Genomic DNA, 22,805 nt, shown 5'->3' with positions numbered 1-22,805 from the left:
CCCTAGGGTAGCCGGGGCGCCCATCTTGTGCCAGCCCCGACGAAGGGTGGAGGACGAGGACGACCGCGGCAGCGCTTCTGCCCCCGCCTCCCCCATGAGCCGGTCCTGCCGTGACGCCGCGGCGAGCCGCACAGGCGCAGCAGCTCCCAGCGCCTGTTGTATCCGGCCGGCGCCTTTTCTCTCTTCCCCCTCCCTCTCCCCGTCCGTCCCTCCTTCCTTCCTTCCTTCCTTCCTTCCTTCCTTCCTTCCTTCCTTCCTTCCTTCCTTCCTTCCTTCCTTCCTTCCTTCCTTCCCGCCCTCCCGGAGCCGCCGCGGTCGGTGCTGCCACCGCCGCCGCTGCTGCTGTGCGCGCCCTCCCTGCCCCCTGTGCGCCCGGCCGGCAGCGCCTCCGATCTCCCCGGCTGCCCCATGAAGCGATGGCAGCGGCCAACTTCGGCAAGATCCAGATAGGGATCTACGTGGAGATCAAGCGCAGCGATGGTCAGTGGGGCAGGGGCGGTGGGAGGGGCCGGCCCGGCGGAACGGCCGCAGGCCCTGGCCGGGCGCTGCCGCCGCCCCGGTGCGCGGCGCGGGGGGGCGGGGAGAGGGCTGCGCGCGGGGCCCATTGTGTACGCGGGGCCCATTCTGTGCGCGGGGCTCATTGTGTGCGCGGGGCCGGGGAGTGGCCGGGCCTGGCGCGCGCTGCGGTTGTCAGGGGAGCGCTCGCGCTTAGCGGCGGAGGGCGGTTGCGCGGGGCGCGAGCGGCGGCCGCAGCTGGGGAAGGGGAGGCTGCAGCAGGGCGGGTAGGCGGCGGGGAGGGGCGGCGGCGGGGTGGGGGGCTGAAATTGGGGGGGGAGAAGGGCGAGGTGGGTGCGAGGGGGATGAAGCAGGGATGGGATGGGCTCATGGGGGAGGGGAAAACGGGACAAGTGTGGGGTGAGCAATGAGACGTGTGGGATGGCTGTGGATGGGGGTGATGAGGTGATTTAGGGGGGAGAGGTGTGTGGGTGGGGAGGAAAGCCTGGGGAGGTTTTGGTGGGGAGGGGGGAAGGCCTTAGGGGAGGCGATGAGATGATGGAGGGAGGAGAGGCCTTCAATGCAAAGTAATAACTTGTTTGCTCTGGCATATGAGCTGTGTTCTGAAAAAATGACACAACAGTATGCTCCGACAGAAATGCCTTTGGACACTTCCATCATTTGACAAAAAAGCTTGATGTTATTATTTCAGATGTTCCTTATGATTAAAATATAAGAGTGCTATTTATGCCCATGAGTTGTTATTTCTCTGTTGGGGATCCAGTGTTTCTCATCTTGCCCAGCATCTCTTGATGGATGTATGGTGCTGTCTAGAAATACATGTGAATAAAGGAAGTGTGTGTGTTAGGTTTAGGGTACTAACTCTTCATATTTGTCTGGAAGGAGAGAACTGAAATGGGAACTTCACTGACTGAATCAATGGCAAGTCACTCGTGACTTCAGCTCTTCAATTTGAGTGGGAATATATCATCTGTTCTCAGCCTCCGTGAGATCTATGAAGCCTCCTAAACAGGGGTGTAGTTCTGCTGGGATTTTCTGGAAAGTCTTTTTTTTGTTTGTTTTTCTTCAGGGTTCAGAAACTTGCTAAAGAATAAACAGATGTTTTTAAGGGAAGAAAGACCTGGAGGTCAAAGGCACTGAAGTTAGCGTGGTTTTGTCATGAGGCAGGAAACAAGCGGCCAACAAGCTTTATGCAGCTTGTCTTCTTGTTACCGGAAAATAGTAACCAAGAAAACTCTCCAAACCAAATGATAGTTTAGAAAGCCGACATTGGTTTATTGCAGCGCTGGGTGCATGGGGGATCTCTCCTCCTAGCATGCACATCTAAGAACAAAAGCTTGCCCCTTATATACAATTCCAAGGGAAAAACTCACCCAATTAAAAAAACAACTTATACATAACACATTATGTAATGCATTACGTAATGTCTTTACACATGCTGTCACAGTTTAAAGCTGGGCTGGCTACTAAACCTGTGGCAGACGCTCTCTGTTAACCCTCCCCCTCCCACCCGAAGGGAAAGGGAAAGGGAAAAGGGAGAGAGACTTATGGGTTGGAAAGTTAAAACAGTTTTAATAAACTATAGTAATGAAAAAGAGTATAATAAGAATAATAGAAATAATCAAATATATACAAATATATACAAAAACAAGATCAAGAGCTTGGAAATCCTCCTCAGGCAAAGTTGCTCCCCCCAGCACAGGCAGAGGGGGAAATGCAGTAGCTCTCCCCACCACGGGCAGAGGGGAAAATGCAGTAGCTCCCCTGCCATCACACCTGCAGGCTTTTAACTGGAGAATTGGCAAAGCTGGTACCAGTCAGTGGAAGACAGGAGGGCCCTTCCCTCCTGGGCCCCACCTCCAGGAGGCAGTGGGTTAGTGATAAATAGGAAAGTGAGAAGGACGTGTATGGGATGGAATACCTCTTTGGTCAATCTTGGGTCACCTGCCCTGTCTGCTCCTCGCTGCAGGTACGACCCCCCTTCAGCTCTTCACTCATAAACAGTGAGGAATTAAGCAGTGACCTTGGTTTCTCTAAGACTAATTGGCCTGGTTTTGGCCAAACCAGGACATTCCACCCCTTATTCCATACCATTCACGTCATACTCAGATCACCACTACCTTTTCATTTTCAAATATATATACACATATCACTAGTTTATGATTCATCTTTATGCAAAAAGTTCATTAAGTTCATTTGGTTCAGGATTGTGGGTTTCCAACCATCCGGTGGTCGCCTCCACCATGGTAAGCACATAGCGTTTACCCTGGCGGGTTTGAGGGAGTGTGATGTAGTCAATTTGCCAGGCCTCCCCATATTTATATTTCAACCACCGCCCCCCCATACCACAAAGGTTTTAACCGTTTGGCTTGCTTAATTGCGGCGCATGTTTCATAGTCATGGATAACCTGTGCAATAGAGTCCATGGTTAAGTCCACCCCTCGGTCACGAGCCCATCTGTATGTTGCATCTCTCCCTTGATGACCTGAAGTGTCATGAGCCCACCGAGCTAAAAATAGTTCACCTTTATGTTCCCAGTCCAAATCTATTTGGAACACTTTAGCAGCTTGATCTGCTTGTTGGTTGTTTCTATGTTCCTCAGTTGCCCGACTTTTAGGTACGTGAGCATTTACATGACGTACCTTCACGACTAGTTTCTCTAGCCGAGCAGCAATATCTTGCCACAATTTAGCAGCCCAAATAGGTTTACCTTTGCGCTGCCAGTTGCTTCGCTTCCACTGCTTTAACCACCCCCACAAGGCATTTGCTACCATCCATGAGTCAGTATAAAGATACAGCCTTGGCCACTTTTCTCATTCAGCAATGTCTAAAGCCAGCTGGATGCCTTTTACTTCTGCAAATTGACTTGATTCACCTTGTCCTTCTGTGGCTTCTGTGACTCGTCGTATGGGACTCCATACAGCAGCTTTCCACTTCCGATGCTTTCCTACAAGACGGCAGGATCCATCGGTGAAGAGGGCATACTGCTTCTCATCCTCTGGTAGTTCATTATATGGTGGGGCTTCTTCAGCACGTGTCACCTCCTTTTCTGGTGACATTCCGAAGTCTTTGCCTTCTGGCCAGTCCATGATCACTTCTAAGATTCCTGGGCGATTAGGGTTTCCTATTCGAGCCCTCTGCGTAATTAATGCAATCCATTTACTCCACGTCGCATCAGTTGCATGATGGGTAGTGGGAACCTTACCCTTGAACATCCAGCCTAGTACTGGTAATCGAGGTGCTAGGAGAAGTTGTGCTTCAGTACCAATTACCTCTGAAGCAGCTCTAACTCCTTCATATGCTGCCAGTATCTCTTTTTCAGTTGGGGTGTAATTGGCCTCGGAACCCTTGTATCCTCGACTCCAAAATCCTAGGGGTCGACCTCGAGTCTCCCCTGGTACTTTCTGCCAGAGGCTCCAGGTAGGACCATTGTCCCCAGCTGTGGTGTAGAGCACATTTTTAACATCTTGTCCCATACGGACTGGTCCAAGGGCTACTGCATGCACAATCTCTTGTTTAATCTGTTCAAAAGCCTGTCGTTGTTCAGGGCCCCACTGAAAATCATTCTTCTTTCTGGTCACTTGATAAAGAGGGCATACAATCTGGCTGTAATCTGGAATATGCATTCTCCAGAAACCCACAACGCCTAAGAAGGCTTGTGTTTCCTTTTTGTTAGTTGGTGCGGACATAGCTGTTATGTTGTTGATCACCTCTATCGGGATCTGGCGACGCCCATCTTGCCATTTAATCCCTAAAAACTGGATCTCCCGGGCAGGTCCCTTGACCTTGCCTCTTTTTATGGCAAAACCAGCTTTCAGAAGAATTTGGATTATTTTCTCCCCTTTATCAAAAACTTCTGCTGCTGTATCTCCCCACACAATGACATCATCAATGTATTGCAAATGTTCTGGAGCTCCACCCTTTTCTAGTGCAGTCTGGATCAGTCCGTGGCAAATAGTAGGACTGTGTTTCCACCCCTGGGGCAGTCGATTCCAGGTATACTGGATACCTATCCAGGTAAAAGCAAACTGTGGCCTGCACTTTGGTGCCAAAGGAATAGAGAAAAATGCATTAGCTATGTCTATGGTGGCGTACCACTTGGCTGCCTTTGACTCCAGTTCATATTGAAGTTCTAGCATGTCTGGCACAGCAGCACTCAGAGGTGGTGTAACTTCATTTAGGCCACGATAGACCACAGTTAATCTCCATTCTCCATCAGACTTTCGCACTGGCCATATAGGACTATTAAAGGGTGAGCGAGTCTTGCCAATCACTCCTTGATTTTCTAATTGTCTAATCGGTTTATGAATGGGGATCAGGGAGTCTCGATTGGTGCGATATTGTCATCAGTGCACCGTGGTAGTAGCAATTGGCACCTGTTGTTCTTCAACCTTCAGCAACCCCACAACAGAAGGATCTTCTGAGAGGCCAGGCAAGGTAAACAGCTGTTTAATGTCCTCAGTCTCTACAGCTGCTATACCAAAGGCCCATCTATACCCTTTTGGGTCCTTAAAATACCCTCTCTTGAGATAGTCTATGCCAAGGATGCATGGAGCATCTGGGCCAGTCACAATGGGGTGCTTTTTCCATTCATTTTTAGTTAGGCTCACTTCAGCCTCCAATACAGATAACACTTGAGATCCTCCTGTTACTCCTGAAATACTGATAGATTCTGCCCCTTTATGATCCGATGGCATTAGGGTGCACTGTGCACCAGTGTCTACCAAGGCTCAATACCTTTGTGGTTTTGATGTGCCAGGCCATCGAATCCACACAGTCCAATAAACTCGGTTGTCCCTCCTCCACCTGGCTGGAGGCAGGGCCCCCCTAATTAAGAAATGGATTTGTGCTGCTCACAGGGACTGGACCTTCATTTCTCCTATTCACACTTGGGAAAAAGGGATTTGAGGCCCATCTACCCTGACTGGGGTCCTGCTCACTGGTAACTGGAGCAGCCATCCTTCTAGAAAAATTCTCTCTGGTATTTCTTTTAGCTTGCAACTCACGTACTCGTGCCTGTAGGGTACTGGTAGGTTGTCCATGCCATCTACTCATGTCCTCCCCATAACCACGCAGGACAAACCACAGGATACCTCGTGATGTGTTCTGTTTCCTTTGAGCTGGTCCTGTAGAAGAGCATTTTCTCCTAACAGCTGCAACGCGTGCCTGTGTAGGTAGAGAGTCAAGTTTATTCTCGATCCTGGACAGTTTGTCTGACAGTTGTTTAAATGAGTCCTGGTTTTCCTTAGTCAGTTTTTCCACATCTGAGACGCGGGCCTGCAGTGGGGAAGAAATACTATCTTCATACTGTCGCATACAGTTAGCCATTTCGCCCACACTAGGTCGTGCCGTAGCATCTTCTCCCCATACTAATATTGACAATGTATGGGTATATGTCAGTGGAGCATTCTTCACAGCCTTCCGGAACATGGATCGGTTGCATTCCACTTCATCAGGATCTACAGGATCTACAATGTTCCGTGGGTGTCTATAAATGATCTCTTGCACAGCTAGTTCTCTAAGGTAGTTAATACCTTTTTCTATAGTGGTCCATTTGCTTAGGTGACTCATAACATCATCTTTATAGGGATACCTGCTCTTACAGCTGACAAGAGTCGCCTCCAGAGACTGATAGTGTTTGACTTTCTTGCGAGCGCCTTATCAATACCACCATCTCTGGACAGGGATCCCAACTGTCTGGCTTCTCTGCCATCTAATTGCATGCTATCCACCCCATTATCCCAGCATCGGAGCAACCAGGTAATAATTGGCTCACCATCATAACAGCTGAAGCCTTTCCTTCTATTCCTCAGGTCCTTCAGGGATAAGGAGTGGTAGGTTATCTCTACGTCCGAGTCCTCCTCTTGTGATAGTTCTGCTTTAGAAGGACTTTTCTTCTGTGATGGGTCTGCTTTAAAAGGATGATCAAGGAAACCCCCATCTGTGTCAGGCCCTAACTCTGCCTGAGAAGGGCCCTCACCTGGGTCATATGATGGCTCTGCCTTAGAAGGCTCCAAGTCATCATCCTTCTCTTCATAAGCTGATTTCTTTTGGTATTTCTTCCTGGTTACAGGAGCAATTGGTACAGATTCGATAGATGCTGGGGTCTGAGTAGATGCAGTGGCTGTCGTGGGAGTGGTGAGAGTCTGAGTAGCTGCAGTGGCCATCTTGGGGGGTGTAGCAGCTGTGGTACAGGCTGCCGAGGTTTCAGTGGGTTTAGTGGCTGTAGCAGCAGTACACACTGTAGGATCTGAGGTGGCTGCATAACACCTACAACTGTCCCTGCACTGATATTTAATCTTATCCCACATCAGAAACACATTCAGGACAACCAAAAATAAAAACATGCCACCTAGACAGCACCATCCTAATTTTGCAAAATCTAGTGGAATCAGCTTGGCAGAAAAGGAGAAGGTACTATTTCCCAAAGTAAAACTGGAAGTGTAATCATTAACAGAATCAGCTAAAGGACACCTGGAGCGTGCAGATGAAGTTGCTGCTACTGATTTGCGATTAAAGCTGCCCATCATTGTGTCATAGAGATAAGAGATCGGAATATTAACTGCCCAGTTTATCACAGCATAAATCAGTATCAAACCCCATACCAAAACAATACATTTCGACCAGCGCCCACTACTAAATTGCATGTAAACATTCATAAGAAGCAAGCAATAACACAGTGCCCACGGCAGGTAAGGCATCATTACAATACTCAACTGTGAAAGAAACTCTATAAAAAGACAAGATAACACAGCATTCAAAAATGACATCACCATCTTCGCTATCTGTTTTAATTTCCAACCCCTCATAAATCTCAAAGGAAGAAATCTGATATTCTCTCAGCTGAGCTCTCTGGGTCTCCTCTCACCAGAGCCAGGATTCAACTTATCAGAGCAACCTGTTGGAGCTTCTCTCAAGCCCCCCATTGGGCACCAATAAATCTGTCATGGTTTAAAGCTGGGCTGGCTATTAACCCAGTGGCAGATGCTCTCTGTTATCCCTCCCCCCCCACCCTAAGGGAAAGGGAAAAGGGAGAGAGACTTATGGGTTGGAAAGTTAAAACAGTTTTAATAAACTATAGTAATGAAAAAGAGTATAATAAGAATAATAGAAATAATCAAATATATACAAATATATACAAAAACAAGATCAAGAGCTTGGAAATCCTCCTCAGGCAGAGTTGCTCCCCCAGCACGGGCAGAGGGGGAAATGCAGTAGCTCCCCTGCTATCACACCTGCAGGCTTTTAACTGGAGAATTGGCAAAGCTGGTACCAATCAGTGGGAGACAGGAGGGCCCCTCCCTCCTGGGCCCCACCTCCAGGAGGCAATGGGTTAGTGATAAATAGGAAAGTGAGAATGACATGTATGGGATGGAATACCTCTTTGGTCAATCTTGGGTCACCTGTCCTGTCTGCTCCTCCCTGCAGGTACGACCTCCCCTTCAGCTCTTCACTCATAAACAGTGACGAATTTAGCAGTGACCTTGGTTTCTCTAAGACTAATTGGCCTGGTTTGGGTCAAACCAGGACACATGCATACTAAATTGGGGAAGGGGTCTTTGGTGGTCTCTGGGGGTCGCTGCTGGTCCCAATCCCCCTTAAATCGTGCTTATGCACAAGTGTGGTTGAGGCCTTCTTGTTTACAAGTACATGTGTTCTCAAGAAGAAGATATCGTTTTGGACTTATCTCTCCTCTGACACAAGAGTTTATGAATCAAATTAATTTAGACATCACAAAGTTGTTCTTTACAGTTTTGTTTTGTCTTTTGGCCTTATATAATTAGCAGAGACCTTTGTTTATCTAAGAGTAAGCGTAAACAGCATGAATCTTTGTTTACTAGAACCTTGTTATCAATCCCATAAACAAACTTTATCTACAAAACATGTAGATACTTCAGAACCTATTATTATTATTCTATATTATTCTTAGCTAAAAGGAAGATTATTGACAGGAAAGTTTGTTCTGTACAAAGGTAACACAGAGCAAGCCTTTAGAGCCTACTCTGAGGCCTACTCTTGCTAAACTGTTGCTAACTTGAACCGTCTGGTATCATTCTCATGTCCCATACTGCAGTTCAACCCTACAATAAAGTAATGGTTGGTGTTGGCTGGACACTATATTAATTCTAACCCCTCAATTTGTACTTAATGCTTAACATGAAGAATCTGATAGGTCTGGCAGTTATTTGCATAACTCCTGCAGATCTCTGTCTAAGGTTTCAGAAAACCTCACCGTAGCAACTTGTAAAACTGTTTTTTCTGAGGCCTGTGTGAACTTCTAATAAATATTACTGTTTGTTTTGTATGCCTTTGGAAAATAAGGCATGCAAATGCTTTGCTTCTTCCCCCTGTCACAAAGGCTCACAAAATAGACAAGGCAGGTAGATGTTGCAGAAGTTACAAAGTCAGATTAAACTCAAAATTAGGTTTATTCTAATCAAAATTGTTTAGCGCTCCAACAAACATTAGTAAACCACAGGTTCCAGATGTCAAACAAAACTAATACTACACAGCTGACTTAAGAATTCCTAAGCTTTAGAATGATGACCCCAAATGCGCAAACATTCACCTAATAAGGTGAGGGCTCTCAACCACAGGAGTTACCTTGGGCGGTGTCCTGACCCAAGGGGAGAGTCCCTGACTGCAGTCCCACTGCTTTGAGGAGGAACAACTCCATTTACCCTCCAGTGGGACTCCATTTATACCCTAGTCAGATCTGATCTGTGGTCATATATGGTCATGTCAACTCTTATTGGCTGAAGGCCTCATCTTCTGACATCCTTTATGACAACAGGACACTCTTTGACAACTATAACCTGTTAGGGAGGGATGGAATCCACCTGTCTAGAAGAGGCAAGGGAATCTTTGGCAGCAGGTTGGCCAACTTGGTGAGGTGGGCTTTAAACTGAAGGACTTCGGGGGTGGGGTCCAGAGTGGTAATGTGGGTGTTTACTACAGGCCATCTGATCAGGAAGAGGAAGTAGATGAGGCCTTCTACAGACAGCTGGAAGTAGCCTCAGGATCACAGGCCCTGGTTCTCATGGGGGACTTCAACCACCCTGATATCTGCTGGAAAGACAACACAGCTAGGCACCCACAGTCCAGGAGATTCCTGCAGAGCATTGACGATAACTTTTTGACACAGGTGGTGGAGGAGCCAATGCAGAGAGGTGTGCCGCTGGACCTTGTGCTAACAAATAAAGAAGGTCTGATTTGGGATGTGAAGGTTGGGGGCAGTCTTGGCTGCAGTGACCATGAGATAGTGGAGTTCAGGATCCTGCATGGAGGAAGCAGGGCAATAAGTAGGATCACAACCCTGGACTTCAGGAGAGCTGACTTTGGCCTCTTCAAGGACCTACTTGGGGGTATCCCATGGGATCGGGCTCTAGAAGGTAGGGGGGTCCAAGAGAGCTGGTCAATATTCAAGCATCACTTCCTCCAAGCTCAAGATCGGTGCTTCCTTATGAGTAAGAAATCGAGCAAAGGGGGCAGGAGACCTGCATGGATGAGCAAGGAGCTTCTGGCAAAACTCAAATGGAAGAAGGAAGCCTATGGAATGTGGAAAAAGGGACAGACCACTTGGGAGGAATATAGGAAGGCTGTCAGAGTATGCAGGGATGCGATGAGGAAGGCTAAGGCCCACTTGGAGTTAAATCTGGCAAGGGACATCAAGGACAACAAGAAGGGCTTCTTCAAGTATATCAGCAGAAAAGGAAGACTAGTGAAAACATGGGCCTGCTGCTGAATGAGGAGGGTGCCCTGGTGACAAAGGATACAGAGAAGGCGGAGTTACTGAATGCCTTCTTTGCCTCAGTCTTTACTGCTAAGGCTGTTGTTCAGGAATCTCAGACCCTGGATGTATGAGAGAAAGTCTGGAGAAAGGAAGACTTTCCCTTGGTCAAGGAGGATCAAGTTAAGAGATCATTTAGACAAACTAGACACCCACAAATCCATGGGCCCTGATGGGATGCACCCACGAGTGCTGAGGGAGCTGGCAGATGTTATTGCGAAGCCACTCTCTATCATCTTTGAAAGGTCATGGAGAACAGGAGAGGTGCCTGAGGACTGGAGGAAGGCCAATGTCACTCCAGTCTTCAAAAAGGGCAAGAAGGAGGACCCAGAAAACTACAGGCCAGTCAGCCTCACCTCCATCCCTGGAAAGGTGATGGAACAGCTCATTCTGGATGCCATCTCTAAGCATGTGGAGGAAAAGAAGGTTATCGGGAGTAGTCAACATGCATTCACTAAGGGGAAATCATGCTTGACCAGTCTGATGGCCTTCTATGATGGGATGACTGGCTGGGTGGATGAGGGGAGAGCTGTGGATGTTGTCTACCTTGACTTCAGCAAGGCTTTTGACACTGTCTCCCATAACATCCTCATAGGAAAGCTCAGGAAGTGTGGCTTAGATGAGCGGGCAGTGAGGTGGATTGAGAACTGGCTGAATGGCAGAGCTCAGAGGGTTGTGATCAGCGGTGCTCAGTCTAGTTGGAGGCCTGTAGCTAGCGGTGTTTCCCAGGGGCCAGTACTGGGTCCAGTCCTGTTTAACTTATTCATCAATGACCTGGACGAAGGGACTGAGTGTACCCTCAGCAAGTTTGCTGATGACCTAAAACTGGGAGGAGTGGCCGATACACCAGAAGGCTGTGCTGCCATTCAGTGAGACCTGGACAGGCTAGAGAGTTGGGCGGAGAGGAACCTAATGAAGTTCAGCAAAGGGCACAAACTGAAACACAGGAAGTTCCATCTAAGTATGAGAAAAAACTTCTTTACTTTGAGGGTGACAGAGCACTGGAACAGGCTGCCCAGGGAGGTTGTGGAGTCTCCTTCTCTGGAGACATTCAAAACCCGCCTGGATGTGACCCTCTGCAATGTGCTCTAGGTGAACCTGCTTTGGCAGGGGGGTTGGACTAGATTGCTCTCCAGAGGTCCCTTCCAACCCTAACCATTCTGTGATTCTGGCGACTGTGTACATGCCGACAGTCACCGTAAAGGCACGAAAAGTAAGCGTGCGAAAAGAATCATCGTCCACTATGTTTCAATGGTTGGAAAGCCCCTGTCTTTATCAGGGTGAGTGCACCTGCCACACTGCCCCCCCAGGTTCTGCTCACTTCTAATGTCAGAAGTGAGGACAGTAACTCTTGAACATAACAATACTTATTTTCATTACTGTTAATGGTTTACATATTTTGCTGTATCACTTACATATGTGATGCAGCACATTAAATATATTACACATCAGTAATATACTAGCTGCTTCTAAGAAGGGGAGGTCTTGCTGCCTGTGCCTCTGTCAGCTGTGTTGTTCCTACAAACTCTCTCTTCCATGCAGTGTGGCCAATGATTTTTTTTCTCTGTTGAGTTAATACATTAATTGATGATTTGGTTCACTAAACACAGTAGAAAACTTTTGGATGTGCTAGTTTTCTGCAGGATTAGAGAGTTCAAATGATTCAGAGGGATCTGTGACCCCAACAGTATAAGTGTATAGGAAATGCGTGGCCAGGATGAAGTGGAGGTGAGAAGTATGATCTTCTGGTTCAGTAACAGTGAGCTACCTATATCTGCTCTACCCAGAACTATATCCTAGGTAGAATCAGGGCTGTGTATCATACCAGCTACCCTAGGCTGAAAGCATGATTAAAACCATTTAAGAAAGTTTTGGAGAAAGTGGTATGTTGGTCTGGGCTTTTTTTCATATATTGTCTTGTCTGTGGTAAGTCCTTTTTTAAAACTAAATATTGTTTCAAGAGGTAAATATAATAATTCTTTAAAATTTCCTTATTTACCTGTTTATTTGCTGAATCCAGAGAAGAATACAGTTTTAGTTTGTTAATTGGGTCATTTGAAAAAGTATTAATTTTTTCCCATCTGTCTACCAGTTATGTTAAACACTTTTCTGATTACAGAGCTTTATTAATTCCAGATAACTCTGTTTTTCTTTAAATAAAAAGAAAAACTAACAGAATTGTATTTTTTGGTGAAACATCACTGTTAAAAGTCATACTTGTTCATTACAACAAAATTGCAAAGACATATAGAACACAATAAATGTGAGAATGTGACCAGAACATTCTGGAAAGAAGTTACATATTCTGTCATTTTGACAAGTTCTAATTAGGTTTAAGTGTTTCATGAGAGATTTCTTATAGGACTGAACAGAAAATAAATGTACAAATGAAAGGCATTATTAGATTTTGTGGCCAAAACCACATGAAAAACAGTGTTTGGATAAAACCCAACATTTTCAAGGACTGATGCTACAGAGCTGCTTGCTGTGTATCTGTTTTTTCTCAGTGGGTAAACATCAGTATAAATGTTGTCTAGAGTTGCAGATAATATTTCCAGTTATAATTGGAATAACTAGTTATGTTCATGTAATGTAAGAGCGTATTAAGTCAGATAGTTTGGCTTTTTATAATCATTTTTGATACTGAAATTTATTACTTATTTCAGTATAATTTATGTATATTGCTTGAAATATGCCTTGGTAATCTATCTTGGAAATGGGAAAGAACTCATTCATTTTAGGTTGTGAATTGCTAAGAATGGACTGCATTTCCAGTCTTGAAAAATGTGCCCTATCACACGGAAGCTTAGGGAAGTAGAGAGGTGGCCAGAAGGTACCTGCGAGACCTGCTGTAATGGTGTTTCCTCCTGTCCAGAAGATGCTCCTTGTTGAGGTCTAAATATGGGCATTTGTCTGTTGATGAATTCCCTTTACTCAAATAATAATAGCCCACTGCTTTACATGTGAACTTACACCTGTATCTCCACTTCTTGTGCATTATCCAGTTAATGATGACAAAGACCTATATAACTAATTGGAGAAAGAATATCTCACATTTTTTTCCCCTAAATTCAGTCTTTTGCTGAAATAGGATAAATCTCATGCCCTGCAGCCCTTTAGTAAGCTGATTAGTGTTTTTCCTTTACTTTTTCAGTCCAATTGTGTTCCATCCATTTCCTCCTCAGTCTGTTCCTATTCTCTCTGTCTTTGCATATCTGAAATACTACCTAGAAGGACAGAGAAATTAATTATATATTTGCTCATTTGGAAAGCAGGGGGGAGAATACAGTTCTGGTCTCACTGTGTCAGAAATAACACGCATGAGGAGAAGAGATGTTCTTGTAATTGCAAGAGTGACTGAAGATTTGACAGAACTTCCAGGAAGGGAAAAATGGTGAATTTTTAAGGATTAGCCATCAAATAGTGTAAAAAAGAAAGATCATGAGCTTGTGCCCATTTTTTTCATAATACAAGAACAGGAGAGCTGTCAGTGTTTGAAAGAGAAAACTTAAAACTGATAAAGGAGAATAAACTAGATACAGTTATCACGTGGAGCTTGTTACCAGAGGAGATGGAGGCTAGAAGCATAGCAGAATTTTAAGAAGGATGTTGATGTGGATGGTAGGAATATCCAATTTTACACTAAAAATTAAAAAAAATACACCAGCAACTGTAAAAGGTTTCTGTTCTACCTGAGTCTGTAGTTTAAAAAACCTCTAACTGATGGGAGGTAGGAAGAAATCTTGCCTGTGGCTGTGTTATTTTGTAATTGCCTACTTAAGAATTTTCTTCACTTGTCTCTGAAGCAGCTGGAACTGGTCATGGTCAAAGATAATCCACCTAGTCCAAAAACCTACTGGCAGCTCCTCTCTCCTTAGGCTTGCCAAAACATCATTGTAACTGTTTTGCCTTCAAACACAAACAAAAACAAGACTAAATTTTTGTAATGGTAAGGGCTGTAATTTTTTTTCTTTAAAGCCCAGCTTCCATGAAATTGGTGTTTCTTAGAGTTGAGAGGTCTGTACCATCCTCTGTCTTCTGGATAATCCTGTATGATGATCTTTACGTACAACTTCCAATAGCAACAATGATTTTATAGCAAGGTAGAAGGTATAATGATGCTATAAAAATTGTGTTCAGGTTTGAGTAGTCACCCTATTTTACAAGCTCTTGAGGGTAGGTTTAAATGGTAATGTGCTTTTGCTCTTTCCTTTTGTGACATACATCTATTCCTTCCCTGTGATTACGACTTTTTTTTGTTACCACATTTAAATCATTTGACCCAATTACCTAATCCCTATGTAAGCCATATGGACACAATGTGTCTTTGTTCTTCCATAGTGGCCAGATCACATGCAGGATTTCAAGTCTGCTGTTGCTGGTCGAGCTAATGGGTCTAACATTTAGGCTTACTTATCCATTGTAGGTTCTCATACTGTTACATCCAGAGTTTCTGGGGATTGTTGGTCAACACAGAAGTGTTGACCAGGAGGATGTATTAAATTTTCTGTGTCCTTTTTCAAATAACTTTTTAAGTGTTCAGCTTTTGTTATGCAGTAACTGTATTTTCACTGTAACTTGCAAATTCTCAGATATTTATGTAGGCCTTCTGTATTTTGTATAAATAGCTTTTGAATGACAAGAGTTGAAGTCCTGATCTTCAGAGAATCTTCTCATCTTTGTTCCATAAGCGTGTTTAATACAGCATTACATACTGGCAATAATGTCTTTAAAGCTGTATATGGCTACTAGGATTACACAGCTTGTATTGCATGTTTTTTCCCCTCTCATCATGTTATGGGGGAATCTAACCTTTATTTCTGTTCGGTAGGTAAAGTTATTGCTCTTACCATCCACTATCTATAACGGCCTGTTGCCTGGGCTCAGTTTTACTTGTGTTTTCTTCTTATGGCTTTATGAACTGAAGACTTTGCCGTGCTGCTGCTTGGCAGCACGGCACCAATCATGGCTTCCCACCTTGCTGAGGTGGGAAAAGCTGATAAATCGTTGGGAAGAGGTCATGCCTGACTGAAGAGTAATGTCATTGCAAAAGTATCTCTATTTTCTCTAGAAGATAAATTAGCCTTTTGAGTTATTTTAATACATCCACTTACTGTAGGACAATATAGAAAAATAAGTGAACAGTATGAAGTATTTAGCAGGTGAGCTCCTTTCCTGGAGCACAAAATCTGTAGCATTTTTGTTGGCTTGACCTGTGGAATGTGCCACTGTGATTTTTTTTGTGCTTGAGAAATAAGTAACAGAATAGAGTAAATTCGTTTCACTGTGGTGCTCTTGTTTAAGTTCTTCCTTTGTAAACATTTACTGCTTAGAAAGTTTGATTTTTCTTTTCAAACTTTTTTCCCATCTTATTGTTTGTGGGGTTATCTTGTCTTCCCTACCATACTGTATGGCTGGACTCTTGGGATCAGGAAGAGAATGCTGTAGTCAACCCATTGTGAACACTGAAACATGGTGTTCACTATAAGTATTCACAATATGTTTAGTCATAGAGGAAAATAATTCAATGACTTCTGATAAATTAAAGGTTTATGTTAACTTTTCAGAGTTGAGTTAAGTTAAATTTCTAATGTAATGCAAAAAGTAAGATATGGAAGTCCACAGTAAGGACTCCCAAGCAGTCTTAACTTTGGCCAGTAGTGAGAATGTGTAGTAAACAATATATGGTCAAGCATGATGGTGTTTGTAATTTAAAATTAAAGAGTTTTTAAGAGGACATTGGCTTTTAATAATCAATTTCTCATAATGCCTCTGTAGCATAGTTAGAGTTATTTGGAAGCCTAGATGCTTTTGGTGTGTATTTCCAGATGTAGGGTAGAAGGTTTTTATGGAGCTGTAATACATTTTTTGTTATTTCTGTTCATCTATTTCAAAAACATGAACAATCTTTCAGGTATATGAGCAATTCTTTTTGCTTGCTTGAAAGCTTATCTATATTTTCCAGTTTTACCACTTGTGTCTTTTCAGAAGTGAATGTTCCCTTGCATTTCTTTTTAGTTTTTTGGAGGAAATAGTTACAATTCCTTCAAATGTCATTTTTTTAAACTTGCTTGCAGCTGTATATTCCAAACCTTCAGGATTTATTGTGACTTGGTATTTGGGGTTTTATTTAAATTGTTCTCAATACTGAACATAGACACTAAAACAAATGTTCCTAGCTACAGTGTTTGGACCAATTTTTCATGGGTTTTGGTAGAGATTTTGATACTTACTTAAGACTGTTAGACACTCATCATAATTAAGTTAGCTACAGTTAATTTTGACTATTGGTATGATTCCACAGCTGTTTAAGATGGTTAACTCCAGGCTGCTTTTGTCTGTCCACTGCATCAGTGTTAGTTCAGTTAAACGTGTTGGAGGGAAGCAAACTAAAACTATGGTAATCCAGATGTAGATTGTCTTAAACTGCTGTTAGTTATATCCACAAACCTGTTCATATTGTATATGTACAGGCACATGCACTGTTTCTTCTTTTTCTGTCCTCATTCCTCTCCTTAAAATGTTCACAGTTGTTATACTGCTGTTTGAGTACTATTTTTTATTTTCACTTGAAGAATTAAAAAGCCTATATCTCACTATGGTGTTCCCAATAGAGAGATAGACAGGTGGTTGACATGATTTTCCTACAACTTTGACTTCTGTAAAGGGAAAAGAGAGAGAGACTTAGGGTTGGAAAGTTAAAACAGTTTTAATAAACTATAATAATGAAAAAAGAGTATAATAATATTGGAATAATCAAATATATACAAAACCAAGATCAAGCTCCCCCGATGTCGGCCACATCACCACTGGCACTGCAGGGCAGACTCCGGGAAGGCCCAGGCTGGGCCCAGCGATGGTTGAGAACTGGATTCAGGGATGCACAGATCAGGATCGGGGGCAGCAGGAAAATGGACAGAGTCCTCCTTGGACACTTGCCAAAGGCTCAAGACGCAGAAGCAGCCCGAAGCAGCAGCAGCACCCAAAACAGCAGAAGGGCCAAGAACCTCATGATCCCCCCGCTTTATACTGAGAATGACATGTATGGGATGGAATACCTTCATTGGTCAATTCTGGGTCACCTGCCCTGTCCACTCCTCCCTGCAGGTGGGACCCCCCATTCGGCTCTTCACTTGTAAGCAGTGAGGAATTTAGCAGTGACCTTGGTTTCTCTAAGACTAAGTACAGCAAGAGCCTTTCTACATAACATCCCTGCCAGTGCCTCAGTGATAACTACAAACTTCGAGCGTTACCAGTCCTGGAAGCAGACACTGTCTGCAAAACATGCAGTTACTTTCAGAAAGTGCAGTTACTTAGAAGAGACTTAGCTGAAAGTAAAAATCACTGAAAGGAAAATTGGCCTGGTTTAGGCCAAACCAGGACATTCTACCCCTTATTCCATACCATTCACATCATACTCCGATCACCACTACCTTTTCATTTTCAAATATATACAGATATCACTAGTTTATGATTCATCTCTATACAAAGTTCATTAAGTTCACTTAGTTCAGGATTGTGGGTTTCCATCTGGCTAGGAGTCTCCCAGGGCAGAAGACATGGTATGAGTTTTGCAGGTTAAAGATGTCCGTCTCAAGGAGGTTACTGGATGCCACTTGCAGCTAGCTCCGGTCTCATCACCACTGCCTCAACCTGAAAGACACTTATGAACAAGCCTACTATGCCTTGAAAAGCTTGTGTCTCCTTTTTGTTAGTTGGCAGAGACATGGCTGTTATTTTGTTAATCACATCCATTGGGATCTGACGGCGGCCATCTTGCCACTTGATCCCTAAAAACTGGATCTCTTTTGCAGGTCCCTTGACCTTACCAAGTTTGATAGCAAAACCAGCTTCTAGAAGGGAAAAAGTCATTTGAATCCCTTTCTCAAAAACTTCTCCTTCTGTATCACCCCATACAATGATGTCATCAATGTACTGCAGGTGTTCCAGAGCTCCACCCTTCTCCAGTGCAGTCTGGACCAGTCCATGGGAAATCCTGGGGCTATGTTTCCACCCCTGGGCAGTCAATTCCAGGTGTACTGGATGCCCCTCCAGGTGAAGGCAAACTGTTGCCTACACTCTGCTGCTAAAGGAATGGAGAAAACACATTTGCTATGTCAGTCATGGCATACCACTTGGCTGCCTTTGACTCCGGTTCATAATGGAGCTTTAACATGTTCGGTACAGCAGCAGTCAGCGATGGTGTGACTTCGTTCAGGCCACGATAGTCCACAGGCACTGGCCATATGGGACTGTTGAAGGGAAAGCGCGTTTTGCTGATCACTCCTTGGTTCTCCAATTGACAGATCAGCTCGTGGATGGGGATCAGGGAGTCTCTATTAGTCCGATATTGCCATCGGTGGACCATTGTAGTGGCAATAGGCACCTTTTGCTCCTTGACCCTCAGCAGCCCCACAATAGAAGGGTCCTCCGATAGACCAGGAAGGGTAGACAGCTGTTTCATTTCTTCCATCTCCACAGCCGCTACACCAAATGCCCACTGGTACCCCCTCAGGTCCTTGAAATACCCTCTCCTCAGGTAATCTATACCAAGAATGCATGGGGCATCTGGGCCAGTCACAATAGGGTGCATCTGCCACTCATTCCCAGTCAGACTCACTTCAGCTTCCAATACAGTCAGCTCTTGGGAGCCCCCTGTCAATCCAGGGATACAAATTGATTCTGTCCCTTTATCGTTTGATGGTATTATGGTGCATTGTGCACCAGCGTCCACTAGAGCCTTATACTGTATCTCTGATGTGCCAGGCCATCGAATCCACACAGTCCCAAAAACCACAGTTGTCCCCTGTCCTCCCCCTGGCTGGAGGCAGGGCCCCTCTAATCCTGAACGTAGCATTCGTTATCAACATCTTGGTTCAAGCAGCTCACGTAGATTTCATCCCCATCATTCACATCTGGTAAATAGGGTTCCGAAGCCCATCTACGCTGTCCGGAGAGCTTCCCATTGGAAACTGGAGCAACAAATCTCCTGGAAGAAGCCCCATTCCTAATGAGTTCACCTTGCAACTCATGTACGCGTGTCCGTAAAGCCGAGGTAGGTTTTCCATCCCATTTTCTCATGTCTTCTCCATGGTCGTGCAGGAAAAACCACAGGGTGCCTCGTGATGTGTTACGTCTCTCCCGAGTAGGTCTTGCAGGGGAACACTGTCTCCTGATGGCTGAGACATTCTTCGGTGCAGGTGAGAAGCAGGGTCTGTCCTCCATCTGGGACAATTTTTCTAACACCTTACCGAGCAGTTCTGTGGTTTTGTCAGACGGTTTTTCCACAGCAGAGACGCTGGCCCATGGGGCAGAAAAGAAATTAACTGCAGATTGCTGCTTTCAACTATCTATGTCACCCACCATTGGTGAATCAGCATCTGCCCAGCTAAATAACACTACTGAGTTCCCATATGACAGTGGTGCTCTGTACCCACTTGTACCACATGGGTCCGGTAACTTTGAGTGCATCTGGATCTACTGGTGTCTGCAGGTCACCCAGGTCAAAAATCAGCTCCCACACAGCCATTTCCCTCAGATTCTTAACCCTTCTCTCAATGGTTGTCCACTTGCCTGCGTGGTATATGACATCATCCCTAAAGGGATACCTTTTCCTTATGCTTTGCAGGAGTTACTGCCAGAGAGTGAGGGGCTCTGCACCACTTGCAAGACCCCTATCAATACCCACTTCTCTAGCCATTGGTCCCAGCTGCTTGGCTTCACTACCATCTAGCTTGAGACCATCGGCTCCATTATCCCAGCAGCAGAGCAGCCAAGTAGCAAGCTGCTTGCCTTCATGATGGCTGTAATCTCTAGATATATCTCTCAGCTCACTCAGGGACAGGGATCAAGTGGCTCGGCCTCCTGTGATGTCCCTGGTAGCCCATCACAACCTGCTCTTTTTGTGGTTTTCATCTTCTGTACAGGGGTGACTGATTCCAGCACTGGTTGAGTCCCTAGGTTAGCTGCATCACCCATCACTGGGGGCTGATTAGCTACAGCCCTTGTTGCCAAAGTCTGGGTCATCACAGCAAGTGCTTCCTGGAGTTGGGTAATCACAGTGCCCAGTGCAGAGATCTGAATAGCCTCTGTGGTAGCCAGGATGTCTGCTGTGGGGACTGGCAGGGTCTAAGTATCTGCAATTCCAATTGTGGGTGCTGGGGCAGCTGCAGTGTCTGTTACAGTGGTTGCAGCAGCTTTGCTGTATCTACCCTTATACCCATGTTTAAGGAAGACCAAGAACTGAAAGACATTCAAAAGGCCTGACAATATGAGCATGGTGGTCGAAACATCCCAAGGGTATTAAAAATTCTCAAAAGCCAGTGAGATCAGCCTCGAGGGAAAAAGAAAGTACATGTTACCCACTCCCATTCCATAGAAATCAGAAATAGGCACAGTTCCAAAGGAATTGATAATACCATAAACCAATGCCAAACCACATAGCAGACTGATACCTCTCAGTCCATGCCCAGAAGTAATAAGCCACACAAAACCAGTAACAAACAGCAGCAAAACCCACACATTTGATTAGCCATCCTAAAAACAACTGTAAAACCAAACCGCAGAGAATTCCACCCAGCGGTCCTGCTACCAACACCAAATATGATAAATGCTTGTAACAAAACCAGTCAAATCTCTGAAAACTTTAACCCTCACAGACTCTTAAAGCAAAAGTCCATGGTTCTCCCAGGGGATCTATTTACATTGGGCACCAAATAAACTGTCTTCATTTAGCCTGCACTCAGGGCTAAACAATAACAGTTTTTCTCTCACCCAATGACCTTTTCCCAACAGAGGAAGGAAATTGGGAAAAAGAGGGAGACTCATGGGTTAAAATTAAACAGATTTAATAAAATAAAGAAACCAATATAAATACTAACACAAACCACACAAAAGTATACTTAGCTACAGGGTTGCAGCAGGTTGTCCAGGAATACCAATCATCAGCAATGATGGGAAAGAAAAAGAAGAAAAAGAAGAGAAAGAAGAGAAAGAAGAGGAAGAAGAGGAAGAAGAGGAAGAAGAGGAAGAAGAGGAAGAAGAGGAAGAAGAGGAAGAAGAGGAAGAAGAGGAAGAAGAGGAAGAAGAGGAAGAAGAGGAAGAAGAGGAAGAAGAGGAAGAAGAGGAAGAAGAGGAGCAGGAAGAAGAAGAGGAAGAAGAGGAGGAGGAGGAAGAAGAGGAAGAAGAGGAGGAGGATGAGGAAGAAGCAGAAGAAGAAGAGGAGGAGGAAGAGGAAGAAGAATAAGAAGAAGAATAAGAATAAGAATAAGAAGAGGGGGAGGGGGGAGAAGAAAGAAAGGGAAGAAAAAAAAATGCCTGAAAAGAGGAGAGCAATGACAGCCCCACCTCTTCCCCCCAAGCCCTCCCTTTTATAGTGAACTTGATTGTCAATGATATAGAATACACCTGTGGGCCAGCCTGGGTCAGCTGCCCTGGATTTAACTGCTAAGGGCCTTGATCACCATGGCTGGCCACAAACTGAAACAAAATCCCAATGAAACAAGGACACTCTTGAAAAAGAAGAATGAGGGATTTTGCTGCTTAAAGGCTTAAATGTCATAGTGGAGGTTTTTATTTTGCTTTATTCAAATAATACTGCTTTCAGTATAGCTTATTGTTTTTACCTAGTGGCAGTTCTGGTTGCATCAGGCATAATTTGCTTTCAAGTTTCCCAGACTTGTAAAGGGACAAGTCTGCTGCATTCCTTCTGCAATGCCGACTCTGTAAAACATAATTGTCCAATCCCAAGCAGTAACAAAGTGACTTTAAGTAACTTGCATATAACAATAAATCTTTGACTTTGGTTGCATTTTTATTTGTGAGTGGTCATGGTTTTCACATAGGGGAAAGTTATTTGCTTTCAAGTTATCAATAATCCCATTAAAGCTTTGTGAAGTTCGAGTTTCTCATGGCTCGCATCAGGCACTGAAAGCTCGATGTAATCCCAGGTATCGGAAGTGTGAGTATTTTCAGTCTTCGGTTACTTACAGGATAGTATGTTAAGAGTTCCCTTCAATGAATGGACACACTGAATGTGTATGTGAGTGGAGGGAGATAGAACACGAGCTTTGTTTAAAGCATTTTCTTTAGAAGCGAGGTACGTAGCATACTTTTGCCCTTGCAGAGTTTGGATCTAGAATTTTTGTTTCGCAGTGTTGCACATCTTGTGATCACTAAAACGTGTTACTTTCCTCTTGTCGCTGAACAGCATAAAGAGTTTGAGGTGTATTTCTGACTGATCTATAAGTGTTTGCTAGAAATGCACGAATGCATAATGATGTGGTGATGAGGATCTCTGGCTCTAGGAAGAGGACAGTGGAAATGAATTAAGTTTGAAAAGCACATATACACTTAGATTTTGGAATACTCCAAATTTCTGATTTAATTTTGGGTTATGTTTGCATGTTCCTCTATACTGCATTTATGAACTGAGCTTCCCAGTTCATCTTGACATTTTAACAGGATGGGAATTCAGGTGGTGATGAATGAGGTAAATATA

General features: G+C 44.4%; 1 protein-coding gene across 2 annotated transcripts in view; it reads left to right on the top strand.

Annotated features, from left to right (window-relative positions):
* The first annotated feature begins 269 nt into the window (after positions 1 to 269).
* LOC137675683 (kinesin-like protein KIF2A) overlaps positions 270 to 22,805 on the top strand; it is a 125,253-nt gene continuing 102,717 nt past the window's right edge. For both annotated transcript variants that reach the window (XM_068421852.1, XM_068421851.1), the window contains exon 1: positions 270 to 480. In XM_068421852.1, the coding sequence (XP_068277953.1) occupies positions 417 to 480 (64 nt within the window). In that variant the 5' untranslated portion in view covers positions 270 to 416. The remainder of the gene's footprint in view (positions 481 to 22,805) is intronic.

Source organism: Nyctibius grandis, chromosome W, assembly GCF_013368605.1.
Source record: "Nyctibius grandis isolate bNycGra1 chromosome W, bNycGra1.pri, whole genome shotgun sequence".
Classification (NCBI taxonomy): domain Eukaryota; kingdom Metazoa; phylum Chordata; class Aves; order Nyctibiiformes; family Nyctibiidae; genus Nyctibius; species Nyctibius grandis.
The sequence above is the reverse complement of the archived record's forward strand: the minus strand, read 5'-3'. Positions and strand labels throughout refer to the sequence as shown.